General features: G+C 44.0%; 1 protein-coding gene across 1 annotated transcript in view; it reads right to left on the bottom strand.

Annotated features, from left to right (window-relative positions):
* Positions 1 to 24,201, bottom strand: part of Pla2g7 (phospholipase A2 group VII) — a 43,959-nt gene extending 19,758 nt beyond the window's left edge. Inside the window, exons 1-2 of the mRNA XM_021186524.2 lie at positions 23,567 to 24,201; positions 4,293 to 4,432 (exon numbers count right to left, since the gene is read on the bottom strand). Of these exons, the coding sequence (XP_021042183.1) occupies positions 4,293 to 4,398 (106 nt within the window). The 5' untranslated portion in view covers positions 4,399 to 4,432; positions 23,567 to 24,201. The remainder of the gene's footprint in view (positions 1 to 4,292; positions 4,433 to 23,566) is intronic.
* Positions 24,202 to 25,318: the final 1,117 nt, after the last annotated feature.

Below are 25,318 nucleotides of genomic sequence, written 5' to 3'. Positions count from 1 at the left end.
GACTGAACCCATTACTCTGCAGCACAGGTTTTGCCAAGCTCCCAGAACTATGTGAGGTGTGACACCAGCATCATTATCATGCATCACTGCTCAGCAAGGGTTTGAGTCTTGTCAACATTCTTATTCACATCCTCCACTGATGACTCATACATATGTGAAGTTCCAGCCCGTGACAGACTCTTTCAGTACATATGGCCTCCTACACAAAGATGATCCTTGGGCCAGCAGCATGGCTGTCACCTAGGGATTTGTAAACGCAGACTCCTGGTTTGAATTCAACTGAATCAAAAAGATTCAAAGTAGGCTGATTCAAGATGAAGAAATGCTGTGGCACAGCCCAGATCTCTTGGCCTGCCACATTGGTAAAGCAGTGAGAGGGGGCAGTTTGAAGAATGAAGGTGAAGCAGAGTGGAGCCCGGTATTGGATCCAGGTGATTCTGTTTCAGATACCAACCTATGGTGATATGGCCTAAGCAGTTTAACTCTTCTCTCTGGTGCCCACTGGTGAAGTGGGACATTAAAGCCCTTAACCAGCCTGCAGAGCAGCTGTGTGGGTAAAGGTGGATGAAGTGAGGGTCTTCATTGTGTGCTTAGCACCAACTGTAGTAGGTAACTGGCAGTCAACTGCCATGACTTCCTTCTTTCTCCAGAGCTGGTGAAGTCTTGCTACCCAGGGGCTGGCGAGTCCTTAAAAGGATTTAGCAGATCTACACCACGACTTCCACACTTCTCCAGGGACAATTCAAAATTCACAACATTTCCTCAAAGGTGTGGATTTTTTGTTTTTGATTTTTTTGCCTCCTTTTGGTGAACATTCCAGGCTTTTTTTTTTTTAATTACAGAAGGTTCTTGTGCTCTCGTTTCAGGTTATCTGTGGAGTCAGCCTTGATGTAACTGAGAGTAACAGGATAGACACCACTTTCTGTCTTTCCTTCTGTAGTTGGCATCCAGTGAGCAGCTGTGTCCCCACACATAGGCAGTGAGGTCAGGGCTAGACCAGGGGGAGAACTTTGGCTCTCACAGCTCAGGGAGGAGCCCCAGAGAACTCTTAGCTACCTTGGAGACCCTAACCTATCAGCAGAGTTCCAGAACATCCACAAATGGATCTCCCCTCCTATGAGATCGTAATTCCACAGAAACCAAGGGAACCTCTTCTAACTACCTGTGGCTCTCCAACTTCTCTACTTTAGGAACGTGTTCACCTGGAATTTAGGAGTCACAGGTACCACTCTGGGTACAGAAAAGGAGGAGCATCTTGCAATTTGCACATCACATGAATCTGCATCTCCATCTATCCATCTATCTGAAAACATCATAAGGAAAAAGAGGCGGATCAGACCAACTATAGCTTGGTCTGTGCTATAGTTTGTGGCCCAGAGTTCATCTCTTCTCAATCCTCTTCAACTTTATGTGAATAGGAACTTTGAACCCTGTAGGACGCTACTTGGTATATCTAGGAAATACAGCTATTCAGGTTACAATTTATTTAATTTGTGAGTGTGCGGGTTTGTGTTATAAGCGCACGTGTGTCAAATATTCCTGAGTCTTGAGATATATACATTCTAGAAGAAAAACACGTTCTTTTTTAATACTTTTATGGTCCTTCCTCAGCATGCGAAGTATCTCATACTTGTAAGTCTTTTCGGGCCCAGCAGCACATGCCTTTAATACCAGTGCTAGTGAATAGGAGACAACAGGATAAATAATTCAAGGCCACCCTTTGCTACATTGTGACTTAGAGGTCAGCCAGGGCTACATGAGGTTGTCTCAAACAACCGAAAGAAGGGTATGGGGAGAGCGCTTGCTGCATGAACATGGAGACCTGAGTTTAAATCTGCTGCATCACATAAAATCTTAGGCATGGCTGCACAGAGATGAAACCTCCGGTCCTTTCATGTGTAGACAGAAGGGCTTCTCAGGCTTGCTGGCTGTCAGCCTATTTCAAGTTCAGTGAGAGACCTTGTCTCAAGGGAATATGGTAGAAAGTAATAGAATGGGACACTGGACACTTTTCTCTGCCTTCCACCTCTATATACAAGCATGGACACTCACAGAGACACGTGCACTTATAACACACACCCACACACTCACAAATTAAATAAATTATACCCTGAATAGCTATATTTTTCTATTATTCATTTAATAGATTATAAAGAACAATTATCTATTGTTTTAAACTATTAATTATAACTTTTAAAATATTCACATGTCCACTTCTGAACAGCTAGACTGAGTATAGCATGGGATTAACACAAGACCAAGGGAGTGTTTAAACAACCCAGTGATGTTTAAAAATCAGAGGGTAAAAAAACACATGCCTTTAAAATTTCACCCTGCACCAATAAGAGTCAATAATATAAAATGTACGGTGGAAGATAATGGACCCATTGTGTGACCTGTTGCCAACCCCTGATGATACAGTTTAGAAAGATGAACTTCTATCACAGGGCTCCCAATGGAGAAGCTAGAGAAAGTACCCAAGGAGCTAAAGGGATCTGCAACCCTATTGTTGGAACAACATGATGTACTAACCAGAACCCCGGAGCTCTTGTCTCTAGCTGCATATGTATCGAAAGATGGCCTAGTCGGCCATCACTGGAAAGAGAGGCCCATTGGACTTGCAAACTTTATATGCCCCAATATAGGGGAATGCCAGGGCCAAAAGAATGGGAATGGGTGGGTAGGGAAGTGGGGGGCGCTATGGGGGACTTTTGGGATAGCATTGGAAATGTAACTGAGGAAAATATGTAATAAAAATATTAAAAACTAAAAAAAAAAGAAAAAAAATAAATAAAATAAAATTGTTAACAAGGATAAAAAAAGAAGCAACAAAAAACAAACAAACAAAAAAAAGATGAACTTCTTCATTTCAAGTAGGTCACAGGTTCTCTGAGGACAAGGTCCAGCACCTTAGTCACCACCGTATCCATGGCGCTTTCCCTTCCTGGGAAGTATTGAGGGATGAATTGACCTCTGAAATAGTCTTCAATTACCTGTGTAAATATCAGCATAAGGCCCAGCCCTTTCCTATTGATTAGTCCATTTCCTCAAATATAAAGTAGGGCAAAGGTTATGTTAATGACGATGAGTTACGCAAGCCCTTTTGGAGATGCTGTGGTAAAGAGTTACTCAACAAACCCAGCAAGTAGATCTGGAGTGACTACACATCTATCCTCGTGTGCAGATCTGTGGGTGTAGACAGTGTGAGATCATCCTCAAGTTACCTGCTGTGCTCTCCAAAGGACACAGACTGAGACTCATGTGGGTCATCGTTCTTTAAGATGAACAGGTAGGTATTCACAATGCTCCAGAAGGAATGTCCTTGCAACATAGGCCCTTCTTGGTGTCATGAGATGTCCCTCCCCGACACTGGCTACTCATCCTTGTATTGTCTAAATCATCATCCCCTTATCTCTTCTCCTTAACACAACTGAAGAGAGAAAGTAGCCATGGTCATTCTCTTCTGGAGGTCCAGGCATCTACGTGCCTCTGCTTCTCCTCATTCTCAGGCAGAAAGGGCCATGTCCCTTTGGACCTCTAGAGTCCAGACTGTCATCTTCTTGCAAGCCTCTTCACCTCCGCAGGACCAGGTTTGTTTGTCAAGACACAAGACCAATCCTACCTTCATGGAACAGCGATGAAGCTGTCTTGTAAACCCCAAGGCAAGTATGCTCCCGTACCTGGCAAGAGTTAAACTAGGGTCATGAAGGAGGTGTTTGAAGGCATTTTTCCATGGTCACAGCAAGCTGACAGGACATGTGTTACAATGCCCATGCTGCAGACTTGATATTGAAGAAAAAAAAAACACATTCCTCTTTTGGAGTTGTAAAGATTCCCTGAATATATATGCTCCTGTGTGTATGTGCATGCGAGTGAGTGAGCATGTGTGAGTGTGTGTGCTTGTGCGTGTGGGTGTTGTAAATACTTGTTATTGCGAGCATGAACATTTAGGTGTACATGCATATGTGTGAACATGACCATAGGAGCCAGAGTCCAATGACTCTTTGATCATCCCCCATCTTTGCTTTTTTGAGGCAGGATCTCTCACCAAAGCTGAAGCACATTATGTCATTTATAATGGTTTTCCAATAATCTTCAGGGATCCTCCCGTTTCTACACCCCTCCCTCCATAACAAAGAAATCTTCTCACATCAATGGTGGCGATCCAAACTCATGACCTCATGCTTGCACAGTGGATACTTCCATCACCTGGGCCATCCCCCAAGTCCCTGCATTCTCACATATCAAAACATGCAACATCTTGAAGTTGCTCAGAAAGTAATGCCTCTTACCTGACGGCCTGAAATCAAAAGAAGATGTGTCTTGCCAGTGAAAAGGATGAATCCATGGGAGGCAGCAGAGGAGGCAGAAAAACGCCTGCAGTTTGAGTGGTACCATCTTAGGAGCTGAGCAGTAGCTTCAGTTTGATGTTCTTCAGAGCAGATAATTAAAAGAAAAGAAATGCAATGAACATACTGAAGAGAACCTAAGTGCCTGCCAATCCGTGAGCCTGAGGTCCCATTAATGTTTGTTAACAGTGAAACATGTATTGCTTATTCAGAGAAAGCTGGCAGAATCCTTGATGCTAATGGGTGGCAGAACATGGGAATAACATTTCAAGACAGCTAAATATGATTTTCTCTATTTTTAACAAGAGTCTTTTGGTTATAAGGAAAACATGGAGTTATTATAATGACAACAAATGAGTCCTTGTCATCATCATTGTACCCAAAGGCATATCTCACACAGATAGCTAACAGCAATTAGTGGGTGCTGGATAATGTTTCTGTAACATTTTCTCTTCCTTAAGTGGTGCTACTGGGTGTTGCCTGTGTGTCTCTGTTAAGTTTCTGAAAAGCAGAGCACAGGTCTGAAGGCATCTGGTCCTGGAGAAATAGTTCCTATGTCAATGGATTAATGAGACAATAGGGTATCAGAACTGAGATAGGAAGAAGTGGCATTGCAGTTAAGAGTCTTATGCAAGCATCTTCTTAACAAAAGGTACTCGTGTTTGTGCATGGACTTTCCCCCCTTCAGTGTAAGTCTCTCCATGCAAGGGACACAGTTCACTTAGTAGAGTGCTTGGTTAGCATTCCTGAAGCCCTGGGTTCAATCCCAAGCACTCCATAAAGTAGACTTTCTGGCACATGCCAGCGAGCCTAGTATCTGGGAGTTGGAAGCAGGAGAAGTTCAAGGTCATCCTCAGCTAGTTCAACACCAGCCTGGATGGCATGATACTTTGTCTCAAACATTTTTAAATAAATAAATAGAAACAAAGTATCACCCTTTGACTTGGAGAGGAGTTGATAGAAATGGCCCAAGCCACCATTGCCTCTCATTTGAATTTTGACAATAACTATCTCTGGTGTTGTCCTAGCCCCAAAGTCTAAATCCAATATAATTTCAGACGTTAGTATTACTCCTCAGACCCCAAACCTCATCTGCTGTCGTAGGGCAAAGTAGCATACAAGGCTGTCCCTGGTCTGTACTCAATGGGCTTGAAACCTTACATCTGTCCTCTCTAATTGTGTAACTGCTCTCTCCCTACCACCTGGCAAACATACCTGGTATCCTGACCTTCCCACCTCCCAACCCCACCCCACCTCACCTCTGAAGTCTGCGCATACTCCCTTCCACAGCAAGGCTCTTTGCCTTGACACCAGAATGACTCTCAGGTTTTTGCCCCTATGTCATCTCTACAATGAGTTGTTCTTGATTTCTCCATTTACAATGGGACTCTAAGCTGTTTCCCCACAACCATTACAGGTCCAAAACCCCCATGTACACTTGTCCAATATGTGTTACCAATTGATATACTCTGTGGTTTATTAGTTTACTATTCGTGCTGTAGAAATTCGGTCCTAGAAATGTGAAAACTCTAACTCTCTCCCACATACTGTCTTCCAGAGGTAGTACCTGGTATACAGTCAGCACTAAATAAATGCCTGCTTAAACAAATTATGGATCCTAGCAGCTTTGGATACAGGTTTCTAACACACACCGAAACAAATCTCACAATCCATATGAGTGACCCTAAGGAGGCACTAACTAGACAGCTAACTAACTAGATAATTAACCCATAGGGATAGTATAAATATGTATCATGGATAGCCATCACTCTTGGATGCCCCTTATGCACTCTGTTCCCTTTCATGGCTGGAATGCAGTCTTGACACTAATTCTTGGTTGACAGAAATCTCAAAAGAAGTGGCTCCAGACACTTGAGACAGTCTTCTCCCTCCCTTCCCTTTCCCAATACAAAACTCAAAAGCCAGGTGACGGCAGTGGGTCTCCAGCCTAAGGAGTCTAGATCCCTAGTCGCTAGGCAGAAAAAAGCCTCTCCAATGTGCACAGCCTCACACGAATAAGAAATACATTTTTTTTGTTGCTTTGGTTGCATGAAAGTGTGGACACTTCCAAAATGTTATTGCCTCTTTGAAGCGTTGAATATCAGGTCCCAGCCATTTAATTCAAGAGCAAATGTCAAGTATGTACTATAGAGTCTCTCCATGATGGGAGCAAATGGGAATCCTGAAGAGCCTGATACTATCATTGACCTAAAACAGCTTATATATGGGACTCAAAAGCAAGATGAGCAGATACGATATAGGAAGGAAACCACTCAGAGATATTTTTAAAACCTTAAATGACATGGAACTAATACACAGAGCAAAAGGAATTCAGAAAGACTCCAGAAGACACGGGTTGTAGTAAGATTGGATCTGGCCAACCAAAACAAACAAACAAAAAAACCATGTAGATTCCAATCAGCTGGGAAATTGTCACTGGAGTATCTTACAGAAGGATGTGTTTGTCTATTCAACTGGTTTCTTCTCCGTGTCAGGAAAAGAGAGGAAAAAAGAAAATAGATCATACTGAGATCTGTGGGGGTGGGGAGGCTGTGATAAGAAAAGCTACTCTAGGCAAAGGTTTGCCTCACACAGTACCTCCATCTTCATCACACCTTCCCACCAACAACCAAAAGAAGCACTATTAGAGATGATAGCAAGTGCCGCTCTATATTTCTCAGGTCCTCAGGCCGGGTGGGGGTGTTCTGTTCTCCAGGGCCTTAGCTGCTCACATTGGAGTGGAGGAGAAGAAAGACACAAAGCCACAGAGGTTCTTGGGAGCCCTTCCTGGGCCCTCTGTCTTCCTAAGACTGCCTTGTCTTCTGACTCCAGCAACCCACCGGCCCAGTGTTTGGAAACTGTTGCAAATGGACAGTAGTATCATTTGTTTATTATGGAGTTTCCTCCTTCCCCTATCCCAACCGACCTCTAATTTTAACCTCAAAGCACAAATCCTCTCAATCAAGCATGGCTAGCTCACTCATATTATTCTATGTACTTTTCCTCAGGTGTTCATTTACCTCCTTTGGAGGCGGGAAATTTTCCAACTGGCAATAATAGCACCGTGGATAAACTAAATTGGTTACAGTGTTGCCACTGTGGGAAGATGCCTTCAGTCAGTTTGCACGAATACCTCTGTATCAAGGCTGGGGAGGTTCAGTCAGCAGATGAACTGCCCACCTGCAAGCATGAGGTGGTGAGTTTGGAGCCAAAGCCCCTGCCTAAAAGCCTGATGATTGTGTTGGTTGCTTTTTGTTTGGTTGGTTTTTGGTATTAAGGTGACACAAACCTAGACACAGCTGGGAAGAGGGACTCTTAACTGAGAAAATGCCTCCTAACACTGACCTGGAGTGCTGCTTTGATTAATGATATCTTGGGTGAGGGCAGGATTCAGCCTATTGTGAGTTGTGGCACCCAGGAAGAGGATGTACAAGAAAGCAGAAGCCATGAGAAACAAGCAAGCCAGTAGCCATGAGAAACAAGCCCCCACTCCATGGCTTCTGCTTCAGGTCTGTCTTAAGTTCCTGCCTGGGCTTCCCCTGATGGACTGTGGACTGGGGTGTGTAAGCCTGCTAAACACTTTCCTACCCAGGGTGTTTTCATCGTATTTAGAAATAAAACCCTAACTCAGACAGTCACGGACCTTGTGCCTGTTGCACTGGAAAGATGGAGCCAAGACAGGAAGTGGATTTCTAGAGCTGGCTGACCAGTCAGCCTAGCCCAACAGTGAATGCTGGGCTTGTGGAAAGCTGTCTCAAGGGGAAAAATGTTGGCAACGGTAGTAGTAAACACCTCAGGTCTACTTCTGACTTCCACACACATGTGTACAAACACCTACAAGCATGTACACACACACACACACTCACACACACACACACACACACACACACACTTTAATCTTAGCCTAGACACTTGAAGTTATTACACTAAAGAAATTTTCTCCAAAGGAAAGAATCTCCTGCCCCTGGGGAGAGAAATTTTAGAGATATTTTTTGAGACTGTGCCTTGTATTGCTCCTTAGCCTCCTGAGTTCTAGGTTTGCAGGGTTGTGAATGGCAAAGAGGAATTTAATGTCCCATAAATCAGACCCTACCCAGTAATCCACTCTGACTGCCCCAGCGACCCTGGCTGCCGCTCTTCAGACAGGAGTGAAGGGGTAGCTGTCTACTCTCCACACTGTTCTTGGGGGGCTCAGACGCTCCCTTGACACCCCGGCTGCAGCTTTAGTGCGTGTGTGGGAGTGGCGAAGCTACACTTCGGAAAGCATGCCGCTGGAGGCAGGGACAAGACTGCAGAGCAGGCAGGTCTGTTCTTGGCATGCTGCTCTTGTTACAGTTGAAAGGAACAAGGGACGGCTGTTCTGTTACAAAGCACAGGATTCCCTGATGGGGACACACAGAGGTGATGGTGAGGCAGCCCTGAAATCCTGTTGGGGCTAACCTCAGCTTCTTTCTGAAACTGGCCTGTGCTCTTTTGTCAAAGGGCTAAAGAAATGAGAATGCCTTGACGCAGTTTTTACTTTTGCCCCCTTTTTTGGGGGGGCGGGGTGAGGAGGGGATAAGAAAGAGTCTCATGTAGACTAGGCTGGCCTGGAAGTCTACTGTGTGACAAAAGATAACCTTGGACTCCTGACTTTGCCTTCTGAGTGCTAGGATTACAGGTGTCACAGACCCCCCCCCCCATCCACCCAAGAAGGGCCTCAGATGGCTCAGTGGGTAAAATCTTGCTGTGCAAGTGTGGGAATCTGAGTTCAAATCCCCACAAGCTGGACTTGATACTGTGTGAGAGTAACCTCAGCCCTCTTACAACCTAATTGGGGCAGACATGGACGTCCCTGGAAGCTTGAAGGCCAGCCCGCCTAGTAAAGAAAGGCATAGGTGAACAAGAGGCCCCTTCTCAAGCCAAATGGAAGGTGAGGAGCCACACCCAAGATTGCCCTCTGACCTCCACACACCCATGTCCACATAAGCACACCTATAAATGAACACACACACACACACACACACACACACACACGATTTAAAAACAAGACAAAACTTCAACAAGAGCCCTAAAGATCGAGAAGAGACTTGATGAAGCCTGTCCCCTGCTTCTGCAAAGGTAAACAAGTGCTCTGGTTAACACAGCACAGGTGTCTGAGTAGAGACACACTCAGCTTTCTGGTATTCCCGACCTGTTGGTTCCTGTTTGTTATGTTTTCCTTTTAGAGCGGAGCTCCACGGGCAATGAAGTATTTTGCCTTCCATTTAGACTTCTGAAATCACAAATTTGAGTGGTTATGAAAGTTAAAAAATGTAATATGAGATATAAATGACTCTCCTCTACACAATACCCACTGTGCACAGCACTGCCTGCCCTCACAAGTCACGTGGTCTCTGTTTCTTACATCACAAGGTCACAGGCACTGATGCCTTCTGCCTGGGTCACATGAGTGGCAGGCTTTAGAGCCAGAGAAATAAGCCTACAACTCTGGTTCAAATGTTAAAAATAATACTAATGTGGCATGATCTTGTTTCTACTTAAAATATATAGTTTCTACATAAATAGGGAGGAAACAAGCCAGATAAACAGAATCCCAGATTGTCTTCAGTAATCTCTTTTAAGGGATAGGATAATGGCTGGCTTTCTTTTTCTTTCAACGTGTACTTTGTATTCCCTGACTGCTGGCAAGTGGTAACAAGCAAATAAGAGTGTCCCTGGGAAGTAAAACTGTCCCCATCTGAAACAACAGGCAATATCAGGAACAAAACCAAGACAGGCAACGGTACCAAGCTGTCATGGGAAAGGAGATGAAAATACACAGTGGGAAAAGAAAAGGGTTGAAAACTATCAGGAAAATAACAGGCTGTGCACACGCTTACCATGGCCAACACTCAGGAGGCTGAGGCAGGAAGCCTGCCACAAGTTCAAGACTATTTAGTGAGTTCCAAACTAGCCTACACTACAGAATGATATCTTACATAAATGACAAAGACAACCAATAACATGCAGGCAGAGCGGCACATACCCGTCATTCCAACATCTGGGAGGTAAATTCAGGAAGATTGGAAGTTCAAGGTTAAGTTCTCAAGAGCAGCCTGTGCTATATGAGAGACAGTCTTTACAACGACAACATACAAACTCAGAGCAGGGGAAGGAAAGGTAAACTGTAAGCCCTTTTGCTAAGCACGCATATGGTTTTAGCTGACGTTCTAAGGAAGATTTTGGGTTAGTTTGGTTTTAGGTTCACAAAGATGCATGACTTCATCAATGAAGCATCCACCGTGTAACGTGTGCGTTTCACACTTACTTCCAACATACTACCCAGATCCTCTTCCTAACTTCTCTAGTCAGAGCCCCTGCCTTACTGCCCACAGTGCGCAGTGGAGCGTGTTCTCCACCGATTCTTCTCTCATGGTGTGCGCATCTCTTCAAGATGGTGCATATCACCCATCTCACGAACTCAGCACCCTCGACCTGTGATGCTCTGAGTACTAATTATAGTGCTGGCTTCTACAGTTACGCTAAACCCAATGGAAGGAAACAAAAACGGCAAGAAACTGTTGGATTTGTTTCGAGCGCACTGGGAAGCAAGGCCTTTTCAACTACTGGGTGTAGCACACGTGTCTGCTGAGCTAACACAGGAATGACTTCTGCCCCGCAGAATCGTGTCCGTGCCGTTAGTCCATCAGTGTGTGCACACGCACGGGCCTTAGGGGATACAGGATGGAGAATAGAGGGGTAGCCTTCTCAGCCTCTGCTCCGGGCACACCTTGCTCCAGACTCAGTCTGTATCATAGGGAGCTCAAGGCAGCCTTCCAGTCTCACTAGCTTAGTTCTTCCTGTCTAACAATGCTCACACCCTTCTTTCCATGTGACTTCCCATCCCTTGCAAATGAAAATATTATCCTCTAAGGAACAGGAGATATCAGAGCCATAGTTCTCATGTGACCCTCCCTTCCCAGTCTTCTTCCGTAGCAGACTTCCTGTCTCATCGCTCCTCTCTCATCAGCCCTGTGCCGGATGTCCGGGGATATTGAGCTGTCTGTCATTAACTGCAGCTTCGCCAGGGCCTCTACAGCCCTTCCAAGCCAGTCTCAGTCCGTGCTTTTACTTTGCATTGATTTCTGCTGCTTCAGCACATTTAAATCAAGCAGAGGCTACAGCTCTGCGGAAAGGTACTTGGCTGTGTATCTGCACGGCTTTGGGTTTCAGCTCCGCTATCATGAAATCTTTTCTGGTCTACTAGCCTGCTCAAGGCTAGTAAGCTTCATGTTTTAAAATATCATGATATTCTATGTACCTAGGGGGCAGTTGGGGGTTTGGGGAGACAACACATTCCTCTGGCTTCTGATTCATTTGTCTGTCTTGTTTTGTCTGACAGCTGTTTTCTTGTTCAAGGGACTATATCCTAAGGAGCTGCCCAATCCTTTTGAAAAGATTACACATTTTAAATAAGCTTGACCCCAATTTTCCAGATTCCACAGATGAAACAGAACTTCCTGCCTTTCTGAACAAAGTACTGGTATAAACGTCCAGATGTCCTTGACTTCCCTAGGCTGATTCTAAGGGTCACTAAACTGTGTGGGAGACAACCACAGACCCCAAGGCTTTTTTTTTAAGGGGATCGCAGTAGAACCCTTCCTAGGAGACTGTAATGTTCAAAGTCTCTTCAAGCTCAGCATGCCGATAAGAATTGGCTAAAAATAAGTTTATACTTCAGAAGTAGAAACTTAAGTCAGGTGGTCACTTTAGACATTGTCTTAGAACTAGAGACTACAAAAAAGGTCTGTTTTCATTTTGCAACCTGTTCTCTGAGAGAGATGAAACTAGGCACATGGCAGCGACTGGTAAATCAAAGCCAAGGCACAGCATCTGAGACTTCGAAATAGGAAAATTTGCAAAATAAAGTCAGCCATGCTAGTAAGCTTATGTAGTACATTTTTAAAAAGCAATTTGGGGGGCTGTTGTTATGACTCAGTCGATAAGAGTACACACCACACACACACACGTAAACACATATACACATACACACACATACCACACACACATACACATACATATACACAAGTACAACATACATACATACACACACACACACACACACCCTTCCCTATCTTTCTCTCTTGCCTTCCCTCCTTCTCCTCTCCTTTTCTCCTTCTCCTGTCTTCCCCCCACTTCTCCCACTAACAAAAATGTCAATTTTCAAGCCTTAAGGTGTTCCTTTCTTCCATTGACCTTTTAATTAAATTTGTAGGATTAATGTAACATCTCAAAGATGGGAGGGGGACTTTGATTCTATAATTTCAGCTGAGTGTGGGGACTTCCACAAGCCCAGCACTGGAGAGGCTGGGGGAGGAAGGACTTTAGTTCAAGGTTTGCTTGCAGTATAAAGCAAGATTCTGATCTAAAAAGCATCAACAAAAGTTTAACTAATCCAATAAACAAGAATCTCAGAACAGTAAGATGTATGTTCAATCCTACAAAAGCCAGCACACATGGGAACATATGTGCACCCACAACCAGGACGTACTATGAACAGTTTAACACATTTTAACACATTTTAAAGATAGTTCTTAGAAACTGTTGTTTAACACATTTTAAAGATAGTTCTTAGAAACTGTCATAAATATCATAGGCCAGTTTCAATTGAAAACTATAAAACTGTCATGTACAAGTTACTATTGAGAAAGCAGTACAAGGCCAGGCTCTCTCTGCCTTGAAAGTTCCTGCTTCGCCCCTGACTTCCTCTACCTTTCTCTAATGCCCACACTTAAATCTCTATTAAAGCAATTCCTTTACAGCGGGAAGGTCCCAGCACTCAGGAGGCAGAGCCCTCTGTGAGTTCGAGGCCAGCCTGGTCTACAGAGGAAGTTATAGGATAGCCAAGGCTACATAAAGGAATCTTGATTTGAAAACCAAAACAAACCAAAACAAGAAATAAATAATAACAAACAAGCAAAAGCAAAAACCCTTTCCTTTATAAGTAATGCTTTTATCAATTCTTTAAGAATTTCATTCCATGTGTTCTGATCATCCACACATCCACACTTCTCCACCACCTCTATCTCTATCTCCCTCGCCCTCTCACTTTCATCAAGTCCATAAATCTGTTTCTTAATGACCTCCAACTTTGTTTTAAAAACTAAAACAGGATAATGAACTCATCTGTGTTTTTCCAGTTATGGATCATTTTTATAATAAAATATGTTGCTTTGATCACAAGCATTAATTTTAAAAGGATTCGAACGTTTATGACTAGCGAATGTTTATCTTTAACTGAAAGTTATAGCAGCAGAGGATTAAGAGACTAATCTCTGATTTCAGACAAAACAGTGTATGTAATAGAAGAGGAGGAAGGAGAAGAGGAGGAGGAGAAGGAAGAGGCCGAAGAAGAGGAGGAGGAGGAAGAAGAGGAGGAAGCAGCTGCTTCTATGATGGTGAGCCAGGAAGTCAGATGTGAGACAAAAAGGAGAAGGTGGAAGCTTCAAAAGCCCATCCCTTGTGATCCACTCCTTCCAGCTGTGCCCCCAAATGCCCCAAGGCCTAGGCTGTGCCCCCCAAATGCCCCCAAGGCCTTCCAAAATAGTAACATCGACTGGGGTGCTTCAAAAGATGGAGGACATTTCACATCCAATCGGAATGTACCCTGAACCACTAAATGGCAAAATGCTATGACAGCCACAGAAAACTAATATGGAGCTTGTAATGTTGCCGGACTTGATGTATGAACAGGTAATAGCCAGACTTAGTTTGGCCTAATAAGATGATTTTAAATATCTCAAAAATTGATCCAATACTGGGCTGACCAGTCAAGGAAGGTGAAAGTCTTCTCCTTTGGATGTGATGACGTAAACAGCTCATTCAGCAATCACCAGGCTCATTCTGTGTTCCTCAAAGACACTTGGAAATATCAAGAGATGTCTTTGATCATCCTGTTAGGGGGTTTCTGCCAACATAAAATGGGCAGAGGCCCAGCATGCTCTTAAATATCTTCAATACACAGACTGGCCCCCACTAGCTAGTGATACCCCAAAACATTAGTGGTTCTGAGGTTAGGAAACCTAAAACAACTGCATGCTTTCTCAATGAGGAAAAACTAGTGCTGCAGAGGCCACTCGACCAGTGGGGTACTTGTCTTACAAACACAAGGACTGGAGTTTGATCTCTGGGAATTATGTAAAGGGTGGGGTGCCCTGGCACACATTTGTAATCCCAAACCACAGAGGGAAGAGACAAGAAGATGCTCAGGAACCCACAAGCACCCAGCTGAGCCTACCTCAATGAGCGCTAAGCTAATGTGAGGCCTGTCTCGAAACACAAGATGTATGGTTCCTACCGAATGGCTCCTGAGCTTGTCCTCTGCTCTCTACTTGCTTGTATGCTGATGTACTAGTGTCTCTAATGCTGGCATTTAGTTTAGACTCTGCCCCACAGTTACCAGGCAACAGCCAGGTGTGCCTGACTCATTATAAAAGGGGCTGCTTGCCTCCTCCTCTTGCTCTCTTGCTCTCTTCTCTTCTCCTCTTGTTCTTGCTCCCTTACCCTCTTCCCCCTCTTTCACCATCATCCCCTCTCTCCACATGATCATGGCTGGGTTCTACTCTACTCTCTTCTTTCTCTCTCTGTCTCTCTGTGTCTCTGTGTCTCTGTCTGTCTCTCTCTGTGTGTCTATCTGTCTGTCTTCCTCTATCTCTACTCCTTCAACTCCCTTCCCCATGCCCTAAATAAACTCTACACTATACTGTGACTGGTACCTCAGGGGGAAGGGATGCCTCAGCATGGACCCACAAAGGCACCCTCTTCCCCCACACCATACCACACCTCCACCAAACATATCCCTTGTTCTTTCTTCTCTTTTTATAAAACACAACACCTCACACCTCACACACACATTACGTACACATACACACAACAGGAAGAAGTGAGACACTCCCTATTGTCCAGATACATGGACAAAGAAAAAGGAAAACCTGTGTTTGGTTCTTTTATAATGGCTTGGAGTTGTATACTGTTAAGTGGTCTCCTTCTAGTAATCCTAAAACAAGGATAGATTGAGGCTGGGATTGGACTTTCTTGTCCCACCTTTATCAAACACTTTGTGTGCCTTTTTTTTCCCCACCAAACAATTCCTACTCAACATTTGCTGTTATCAAAACTAAGCGTTGTTTAACTCCAAATGACAGTTAAGGTAGCTCATATACTCTGAACTTAATCTCACATTGTCTCAGAGGTGTAAAAAACTTCTGCAGAAATGGCTAAGCATGCTTTGGGGACAGTTCATATGACTCTTGGGTAATCCTTTCACAACTTCAGAACAGAAGCAGGGTTAAGAACAGGAAACTAAAATGCAGTTCTACTTGTGGGAAAACCTGCATTCAGGGGTTAGAGATGGCTTAGCAGTTAAGAGCACTTGCAAAGGACTCAGGTTGACTCTCAGCATCCATGTGGGAGCTCAGGACTGTCTATACCCCCATTCCTCAGTGACCTGGTGCAATCTTCAAAATTTCAAGGCACCAGGCATGCCTATGGGGCACAGACATACATGCAGGCAAAAACCCCATACACAAAAAATAAAATTATAAATTTAAAAAAAAAAAAGAACCCTGCATTCAGTATACAAATGTCCAGGTTTTGTTGACACCTCCACAGGAAAATCACAGAACAATATAGTACCAACTTTAGTCTGTCCTTCCATGCTTACAGTCTGGCTCCCATTGGGGGTTATCCTAAGTAGCATCAGAATTCCTTAAACACATGACAGTTGACCAAGAAGAAAGCTACTAAGTGATTAACAGGTGGGTAGCATACACTGTGTGGACATACTGAAGGAGAGGCAGTTCATATTCTGAGCAGGCGGCCATGGAGTAGAGCGGGAGGATATCGTGGTATTTCTTTATGCAGCCCAGCATGGTTCATAGCTTGCAACTCATGAATTGTTCATTTGGAGAATTGTCCACTTAATAATTCCTGGCCACGGGTCTGGGAGCAGTAGGGCTACTAATGGAGGTCATAAAGGGAAGGCAGTTCTGAGATCTCTTAACAGAGCCTTAAAATACTCAAATGTACTGATGCATACCTGCTGGATGAGGTTAAAAAAAAGTGATAACTCTCGGGACTTAGAGATACAGCCTTCTGATGGCTTAGATGTGAGGCTAAGTGCCCAGAGAAAGGAAGAAAATGGTGAGAACATCTTTATGACAGTTGGCAGGAATGGAAATTGACAGTACTATGCAGCAGCCTCTAGGTATTTTATACAAATGACCTCATCTTGTCTGCAGAGCTCAGTGGATAAAAGAAAACAGAGCCATGTTGGGGGTTGGGGGAGTGATGTTAGGATGGGGTTAAATGACATGCTCAATGTCACAGAGATAGGAAACAGCTAACCCAACACCTGAAGTTAGGCCCTGACTCTGAAACGGGACTTCTTAAGCTTATCATACCCAGAACTCATGGGTGCAGGGGTAGCCTGGCCTTATAGGATGCTTGTAGCAGCACCTCTGACCTCTACCAACTAGATGCCAAAAGCCTACCCCACTGTAGCAGCCAGGTATGTGTTTGTACATTGTCAAATATCCCAAGGGGAAGAAAGAATCATTGTCAGCTGAAAGCTACTATATACTGCTTAGTTCTGCTAAGGACTCAAGAACAATCTAACTGGGAAATAAGCCCTAAAAATGAGACAAAAAATATAAGGAATTGGCAGAAGTAAGCCAATCCAGTATAACCTAAAGACATCCCAGGCTGCATTATAATAACATCTTAGAGGGAGGAAAGCCACCCTAAATTGTACCTTGTACTTGCTGGATCATATCGCACTACACTGGGGACACTTTAAGTATGTTAACCAATGAAGTTTGTGCAGAGATATAATATCCTAAGAGCAATCTGAATGATGCAGGGTCAGGACAGCAAGCCAACAGAGAAGCTGCAAAAGGATGATGGAAAACCCAGGTGCTTCGTGACAGATACAGTTCTGTGCAGAAGGTCTTAGCCGTTTGCTAGGTGGACCTAGACTACAGGAATCTATTAATGGAGCCTTTCAATAGCTAACAAAGCACAGGGCTGTGCTCTACCAATGGGCAATGTTGCACTACATGAGGCAAGCTAGACTGGACAGCCCTTACCCCATAAAGTCAAAATTAGAAGTCCACGGGTAACTTGCAGGAGGAAAATGGACCACTATCATTCCAGTCCAGGAGATTGCTCCTGTGTAGGAATGGGAGCCGAATGTCACTACATCTTTTGATTGTTTTCAAGAAAAAAACTAGAGGACTAATTTGCCTGTAATAGTCATTGATTTTGGAAAGATAACCAAGAAAGGGAATATTTCATGTGAGTCAGCACATCAATATATTATGTGAGGCTACCCAAACAGGTCTGTAGCCCTTAGGAGTGAGGTGATGGCTCAGAGGTAAAGTTTATGCAGCACAAGTGTGAGGACCCGACTACAGAACAGGATGTGACGTCTGAACGCTGGAAGGTGGAAGTGGGCGGGCTTTGGAGACGGCCCAGCTGGCCAATCTAGCTATGTAAGGGAGCTGAGAGTTGAATGAGAGACCCTGGTTCCCAAAAAAATAAGGTAGGTGTGACAGCTGAACACAGACAGCATTGACTTCTGTCTTCTACATGTGCATGTGCATGACACATATACCACACACACACACACACACACACACACACACACACACACCAAAACAGAAGGCTTATGAACAAAGGGGAGACTGTAACCTTTTCTTTAATGATATGGAAATATGGTGGCTATGTTCCAGGACCATTGTCACATCTAGTCATCAGTATTAATCAACAGACTGGCTAGTTCAGAATCAAACAGACATTGACAGCATCTAGCATCTAGCTGTAACCCACAAGCTGTCATGAGAGCTGAAATTTCCATAGCACGCAATGCAAATAAGGAAGGGGCCCCTCTTCTGAACTAAGAGATCTCATTCTTGTAAGTTGCACTTCAAAGTAAATGAGGAAGGAGAAGTGGTGTTGCATCATGAGGCAGTGAGTTGTCTGGTCATGGGAAGGTCCTGTAAACAACTTCAAAGCCCTCATCTCTAACTTAGTCAGCAACCAACCAGAGAAGTTGCAGAGCCTCCTAGAGGGGCATAATCCTTCACTAAGGGAAAGCTATTCAGTGCTTGACAGGGCCCTCCCCGGGAATTCTGCTGCCCCATGGAGATTTCCATTCAACAGAACTGTGTGCTCTTGAAATCTGCAAGAGCCCTATCCAGGACAAAGACCAGCCTGTCCTCTGAAAAGCTTTCCAACATTTCTTTCCAAGTCCTAGTTTCAAATATTACATTTTTGTTTTTGACTTGAGCGTGATTAGCTCTTAAGGTTAAATTTGCTCTTGTTTTAACCTTCCTATCATTACATTTTATTGTGGTTCTCCTAATAGTTTCTGATATTCTAAAGAGGGTAAAATGGAATGTGTTCTGTTGTGTTGTGTTTGGGGGGGGTGCGCACAGGTGTGCACAGGTGAGTCTGTGATTACAAATGTATAATACACTTTTGCATATTTAGGTAGGGGGCCAGAAGCCAACTTGTCATATTGTTTCTAGAGTGCTGACCCCCTGTTGTGGTGGGTGTGGTAGTTTTATCTTTTTGTTTTTCAGACAGGGTTCTCACTGGGACCTGGAACTCAACTACACAGGCCTGATCAGCTAACCAATGAGCTCACAGATCTGCCTTTCCAATACTGGGGTTATAAGTAAGGGGCCACCATGCCCAGATATTTCATGTGCATTCTGAGGCTTGAACTCAAGTTCTCACCCCCACAAGGCAAGTTCTTTACCAACTAAGCCCTTTCCTCACCCTAAGAATATTTTAGTGTCAAAATTAAATTCATTGAACAGAATGAAAAGGATACTGGGGTTTTATTAGATCAAAACCAAGCACACAGAATTAAAATTACACAGTACTAGTAAATAGTATTAGTAGTAAGATCTTGCATACCCTCAGAAGAACATTCATAATACGTTTTAAAAGCTCAATCATCAGCTTGCTTTTTTTGTTCTTTATTTTACAGAAGGCCAGAGGTAGCCATGGTAGATCCATTTTGTAGGTGGGAAATTTGAGACAGAGAAACATTAAGTAACTTTTCACTCTTCCTTCAAAAACTACCCTGTGCCTGTCACTTCCACACTCTAGAGGAGACTAGCATAGCCAGTCTAGAGCTGCATCCTCTCCTGCTCCCTCCATGATAGGCACTCTCCACACTGCACCCAGAACAATGTCTCACTAAGCAGAAGTCTGTGCTGCCACATCTCTGCGTAGAATACATTCAGCTTCTGGCTATCCTATTTGGAATGAAATCCACATTGTTGGATTTGGCCAATGAGACTCTGGGTGACCTGATCCCTGCCTCCTTTCTCCCTCCTCATTGCACTCAGCCCTCCTCTGCCTTACTCACTTCAGACACTCTGGCCTTCCCTTCCTTCTGCACCGTGCACTTGATCCCCACACACCCAGAAACCAGGCTCCCCTGTGTTTTAAATCATGTTTTTATGTTTCATTGGTCCCATCTCAGGAACTAAATTTTTTCTTCAGAAAAACATCTCAAAACTCAATCCAAAGGGCTGAATAGATGGCTACATAGTTAGGAGTCCTCATTCTTTTTGTAGAGGATCAGAGTTTAATTTCCAGTGCCCACTCAGTAGCTCACACCCATCATTAAGTCTGGTTCCAGGGAACCTTCAAGAGTACCAGGCACACACAAGATGCACAGACATGCATGCAGACACGTATTCATACACAGCAGAAATGAATAAATCTAAAGATGGAGGGGTGAACCTAAGAAGTTGGGCTCCTGCTCTCTGCCCAAGTCTACACTTTTAAGCCCGTTTCCACAGCACTAAACCATAGCCATTTGTCTTGTCTTCAAAACTTTTATTACTGTCTGACTCATCCTGATCTGTCCTTGTTGTTTTTGTTTTTGTTTTTTTTTTCCTTATCTATTGACTGCAGAATTCTTTGACATTAGAAAGTATATCTAACTTACTGCTCCCCATTCATGCCCTGCTACACAGCAGCATCTATCCATCTGTGTGTCTGTCTGTGTGTCTGTCTGTCTGTCTGTCTATCTGTCTGTCTGTCTGTCTATACTATCTGCCTATTATCTGTTTCAGAGTTCAGGATTGAACCAGGCTTTCTTTGCACATACTACTCAAGTTCTCTGCCACTGAGCTATACCCCAGTCCTCAGTTATTTTTATTGAGACATGACCTTTTTGTATAATTCAAATTGGCCTTAAACTCACTATATAGTCCACTCTGGCCTTGAACATGGGAGATCCCCCATTTTCAGTCTCCCCAGCACGGCAGATATAGGCTTGAACCACCAACCACCACATCTGGCAACAAAGGTTTTGACACGATGAATGAAGGAATGAACACAGCTTTTGCTAGGAACCAGCTACAAATTAATTCAGTGAATATTCTTATAGTAACTTCTCTCCTCAGCTACTAAGTTCACTTAAAAACAAAAGCTCTACAAGTTTATGTGAGTCTGTTCTGTTACTATAAGTCACTATATAATATAGAATATAATACATAATATACAAAATACAGAATATGATAGATGATAACTATAATAAGAGATATATGATAATGATGTCTGATATATAATAATATATAATATATTTGTATTTACTAGTTATTATTATATCAATATATTAATATATATTTAATTATATTTATTAGTATAAATAATTATATTTAATTGTATTTAATACAATTATATCATATGTCATATAACATATATCATATTATACATTAAATATTGGATATTTTGTTTATATATAACATAATATATTATTAATAATATGTCATGTTAATATAGAATATATTATCATGCTATATATTCTATATTGTGTTATGCATATTATATAATTATAATAAATATTATATTTATATAATAGCATATATAGCATATTATTAATATAACATTACATATGTTATAATTATATATTATATATTGTATTATGATGTTATTTTTTTTTCATAAAATTTATCACAGTAGTGGGGATTGCAAGCCATAGGTAGCTGACACTTGATTGAGAAAAAGAAGTAGGAACCAGGCTGGGCATGGTGGCACACGCCTTTAATCCCAGCACTGGGCAGAGGCAGGTGGATTTCTGAGTTCAAGGCCAGCCTGGTCTACAAAATGAGTTCCAGGGCAGCCAGGGCTAAACAGAAAAACCCTGTCTCGAAAAACCAAAAAAGAAGAAGAAGAAGAAGAAGAAGAAGAAGAAGAAGAAGAAGAAGAAGAAGAAGAAGAAGAAGAAGAAGAAGGAACCTTCCTCCTTCCCATGCCAGCAGACCACAGAGCTTCCTCAAAATTCTGGAGCAACATAATTTAAAACCAAATGTTCCCTCATTCAATTTCTTTTTATCCAATACTTCCTCATCTAGGCTTTATATGATAGAAATGGCTCTGTACTTTTTAGGGTCAGTGGGTCAGTCAGGCTCGGCTTGTAATCATGAATCATGAAAAGCTGGCAAGCTTAAGATATAGAGCTGGGGGTGGGGGCTGCTTAAGAGATGGCACTATGATTAAGAGCACTGGATGCTCTTCTAGAGGACCTAGGTTCAATTCCCAGCACCCACATGACAGTTCACAACCCTCCGTAACCTTAGTTTGTAGGCTGTTGGCTAGCACTGCAGGCTTCATCCCTGGTGCCTCGTAGAGCAGCTAGAGTGAGTGCCTCAGACCTGGGATCCCACAATCCAGGAGATAAAGGCAGCTCAAGGTCCTTCTCAGCTGTACAGCAAATCCCTCAGAAGAACAAAGAAATAAGAACAGGAAGGTCCCCCTTGAAGGAGTCCTTCCCAAGGACCCCCATTCTAAGTTCCCCACTAGCCCTTTTCTTAATGCAGTATGCTGAGGCCATCTCAAAGAGATGCTAAGTTGTTTGTTTACAAACAGAGTGGGGGAGGGGCGGTTAGTTAGATTCCCTAGGTGTTCTTTATGACTAGTGAACAGACACTCCCTGGCTGTGAGGGAATCCTGGACCAGCCCTTCACACCTCACACACGGGAATCCTCAATTGCTCAGTGAGTACCTGAGGCTCATTAAAGTCCCTCCTCGCAAGCTCTCAGAGGCTCAGAATGTTGAGCCTTCAGCTTCAGGGTCACTGAGGTCAGCGCCAGCCTGGAATGCCAGCCCATGATATCAGTTCAAGGATGGTAACAGTATACGGTAGGGACAGGTTCTGCATACAAATGCCTGAGGAAGGGAAACAACCCCCAACTCCCCATGGCAAGGAGATGAAGCTGCCATTCTTAGAACTCTCCATCTGGTAAGCTGTCTCTTTCATAAGGTTACTAGGGTCCCTTCAGTAAGAAAAACCTGCCTGGGTGCTGACAGTTCTCCAGTACCCTCCAGACCTTCTCTTTGTTTTGACAGTGTGACTCCAAAATTTGTTTACCAGCCTTCTTGCTTCAGGGAACACACACACACACACACACACACACACACACGCACACACACACACACACACACGCACACACGCACACACGCGCGCTACTGCTCATACACCAGTCTCCTAGCTCAGCAATTTTATTTGGGTCAAATGTAATCCCAAATCAGATTGCGTGCCTTTTAGAGGTGACAGCACCATGCGAGGAAGAGCCTGCCTGCCTCCTTCCCTCCCTCCCTTCCTAATTTCCTTCCTTCCCAAGACCCTGAAGTGATTCCCATGGGATAGAATGGAAGCCCCAAGAGAGGACCATGTTCTTTTTTTAAAATTTTTTTAAAATTTTAATTTTTATTTATCTATTTATTTAGCTTACTTTGCTTTGTAAAAATCCATCCTTAAAGGTGGAGTACATCATTTCATCTGGCCAGCAGCCGGATGCCCCAAGAAAGAGCAGCATTGCTTTATTTGTATAATTCAGTTCACAAACTTCTTAGATCTGGGATATTCCTTGTAAGGAAACGTGTGCGCGCACGTCCCAGGATGAGATCTAAGAACAACACATTTCCCTGCTGCACTGGGTTCAGCTTCCGCCCCCTCAATTCTGAATTCTTAGGGTGGCTTTCTCAGAAGCAACCCCTCCCCTCCACGCAACAATCCTGGAGCCAGTTTCTGGGGAGCTCCGAGGTGAGTCCTGAGCCAAACACTTGAACGTTGTGGTTCCAGCCCACCCTCCTTGAGGACCACACTCCCATGTCCCCGCAGTAGCCCAGTGTCACCACCACAAGCCCTTCCCTGCCCTTGGGCTCCTTACCTGGTCACTGCGCTGACTCCCGGGTATCCGGAACCCTGGGCACAGCAATGCCACCAGAGCGAGTCAGATCCTAGCACGGCAGGCTTCCAGATAGTCGTTTTTCCCCCGGGGATAGAGTAACTCAGAGGTGGGTTGAGCATACAGCCTCCTCGTAAAATCTACCTTTAGGCTCGACCCTCCCCTCCTCCGGTTGCTGTGCAAGAGGGACAGGGGAGGAGCGTGTGGCCCAGCCTCCTGACAGCTCCAAGCTGCTGCGACTCAGGCTCACACAACACTAGCTCCAGGGACAGCCACCACTTGGACCTCTTCGAGCGCCCATGCGTGGATCCTGTCTGTGCCTGGGGGCGGGGAGGGTGATGATGGGCTCCTAGTTTCCTAGTCTGACACCCGATTCTCACCAGGTTCGCGACGAGCTGTGCCTATCCCCAAGCCTATCTTTCTAGCCCCGTTCTGTTCTCCATATCCGCAAAGTTCACGGAATCACTGAACACTGGTCGAGAATCTCAAAGGTTCCGCGCAGCTCGGATTTTGCTACTTTGTGCCCAGAATCCCGCTTCACCTCTTGAGGAGATTACGCTCCAGACTAGAAGGCCTGCCCCTACCCAGCTTTCTTCCTTTGCTGATTACGAGGAACAGAGTAATTGAGGAGTCCGTCTCACAGCTCAGTCTGACTAGGTTATTAATGCTTGCTGTAAAAACATTTCCATGCAAATACAAACATCCTCTCCAAGGGCGTGGGGGTGGGGATGGAAATGAGAAAGGTTCTCTATAGGAGCAGAAATTTGGAAGGTTCTTGAGGGCTCCTTCTCAGGGGTATAAAAAGTATAAACAACGAGTGCGGGTGCGGGGCGGGGGGTGGGGGCGGGGCGGGGGATTGGAGATTCTAAGGACTGAAGAACACAAGAGAGATTTGGATTGCCAGGATGTATGCAAAAGTGCAGAGAGCTTCAGGATTGCGGCTTTAATGAGTCATCGCTCTCACCCACGGTACTGTGGTGCTGTGTGGGAGTGCCGCAGTTGCTCCTTCCTGCTCCTATGAGTAACCCTTCATCCATACTTATGTTAGGAGTCCCAGTACTGACGAACTCACTGGTTCACCAAGCTAGACATTGGGGAAATTGTTCTATGGGTCAGTCTGGGTTCGCTTTCTGGGGTGCATTAACATGTGTGTTGTAGCTCCCCCGCAAAAAAGGTTTTCTCCTCAAACCCATCTTCCAATCATTTTTTAAAAACATCTTCATCTAAAGCTGCTTAGACACTTTAGAGAAATTAGGTTGAAATTTATATGTTGTATTACAGTATTCACTTTTGATTATTTTGGATTAGGTTAAGTTCTCACTTAGTCTTTATGAGTTTACAACTATAATTTTCTGCAGGAGTGAGGGTGGAGAGAGAGTTAAGTATGGAGTAGACATGAAGGTATGGAAAGGACCTCAAAGCTGGAACAAGACATCACAAAACCAAATTCTCAGCACCGAGGAGATTCATTTGCCCTAGAGAGAGACAAGTGTGTGTGTGTGTGTGTGTGTGTGTGTGTGTGTGTGTGTGTGTGTAGAGAGAGAGAGAGAGAGGACAAGGAAGAAGGGAAGAGAAATAAGGAAGACTGGGGAAGAAGGGATCAAGGGAGAGTAAGAAGGAGACCTTGGTGTCTAGCTTTAGAAATGTAATCTAACAGTTTAGCAAGGCAGCAGGAATAGAGGAGAAGGGCTCTGGCAAACCAAGCCAGGTTTGTCATGTTCAGGTCTACTAGAG

The sequence above is a fragment of the Mus caroli genome, chromosome 17 (assembly GCF_900094665.2).
Source record: "Mus caroli chromosome 17, CAROLI_EIJ_v1.1, whole genome shotgun sequence".
Taxonomy (NCBI): domain Eukaryota; kingdom Metazoa; phylum Chordata; class Mammalia; order Rodentia; family Muridae; genus Mus; species Mus caroli.
Note: the sequence above shows the minus strand (reverse complement) of the source record. Positions and strands in the feature narration are given on the sequence as shown.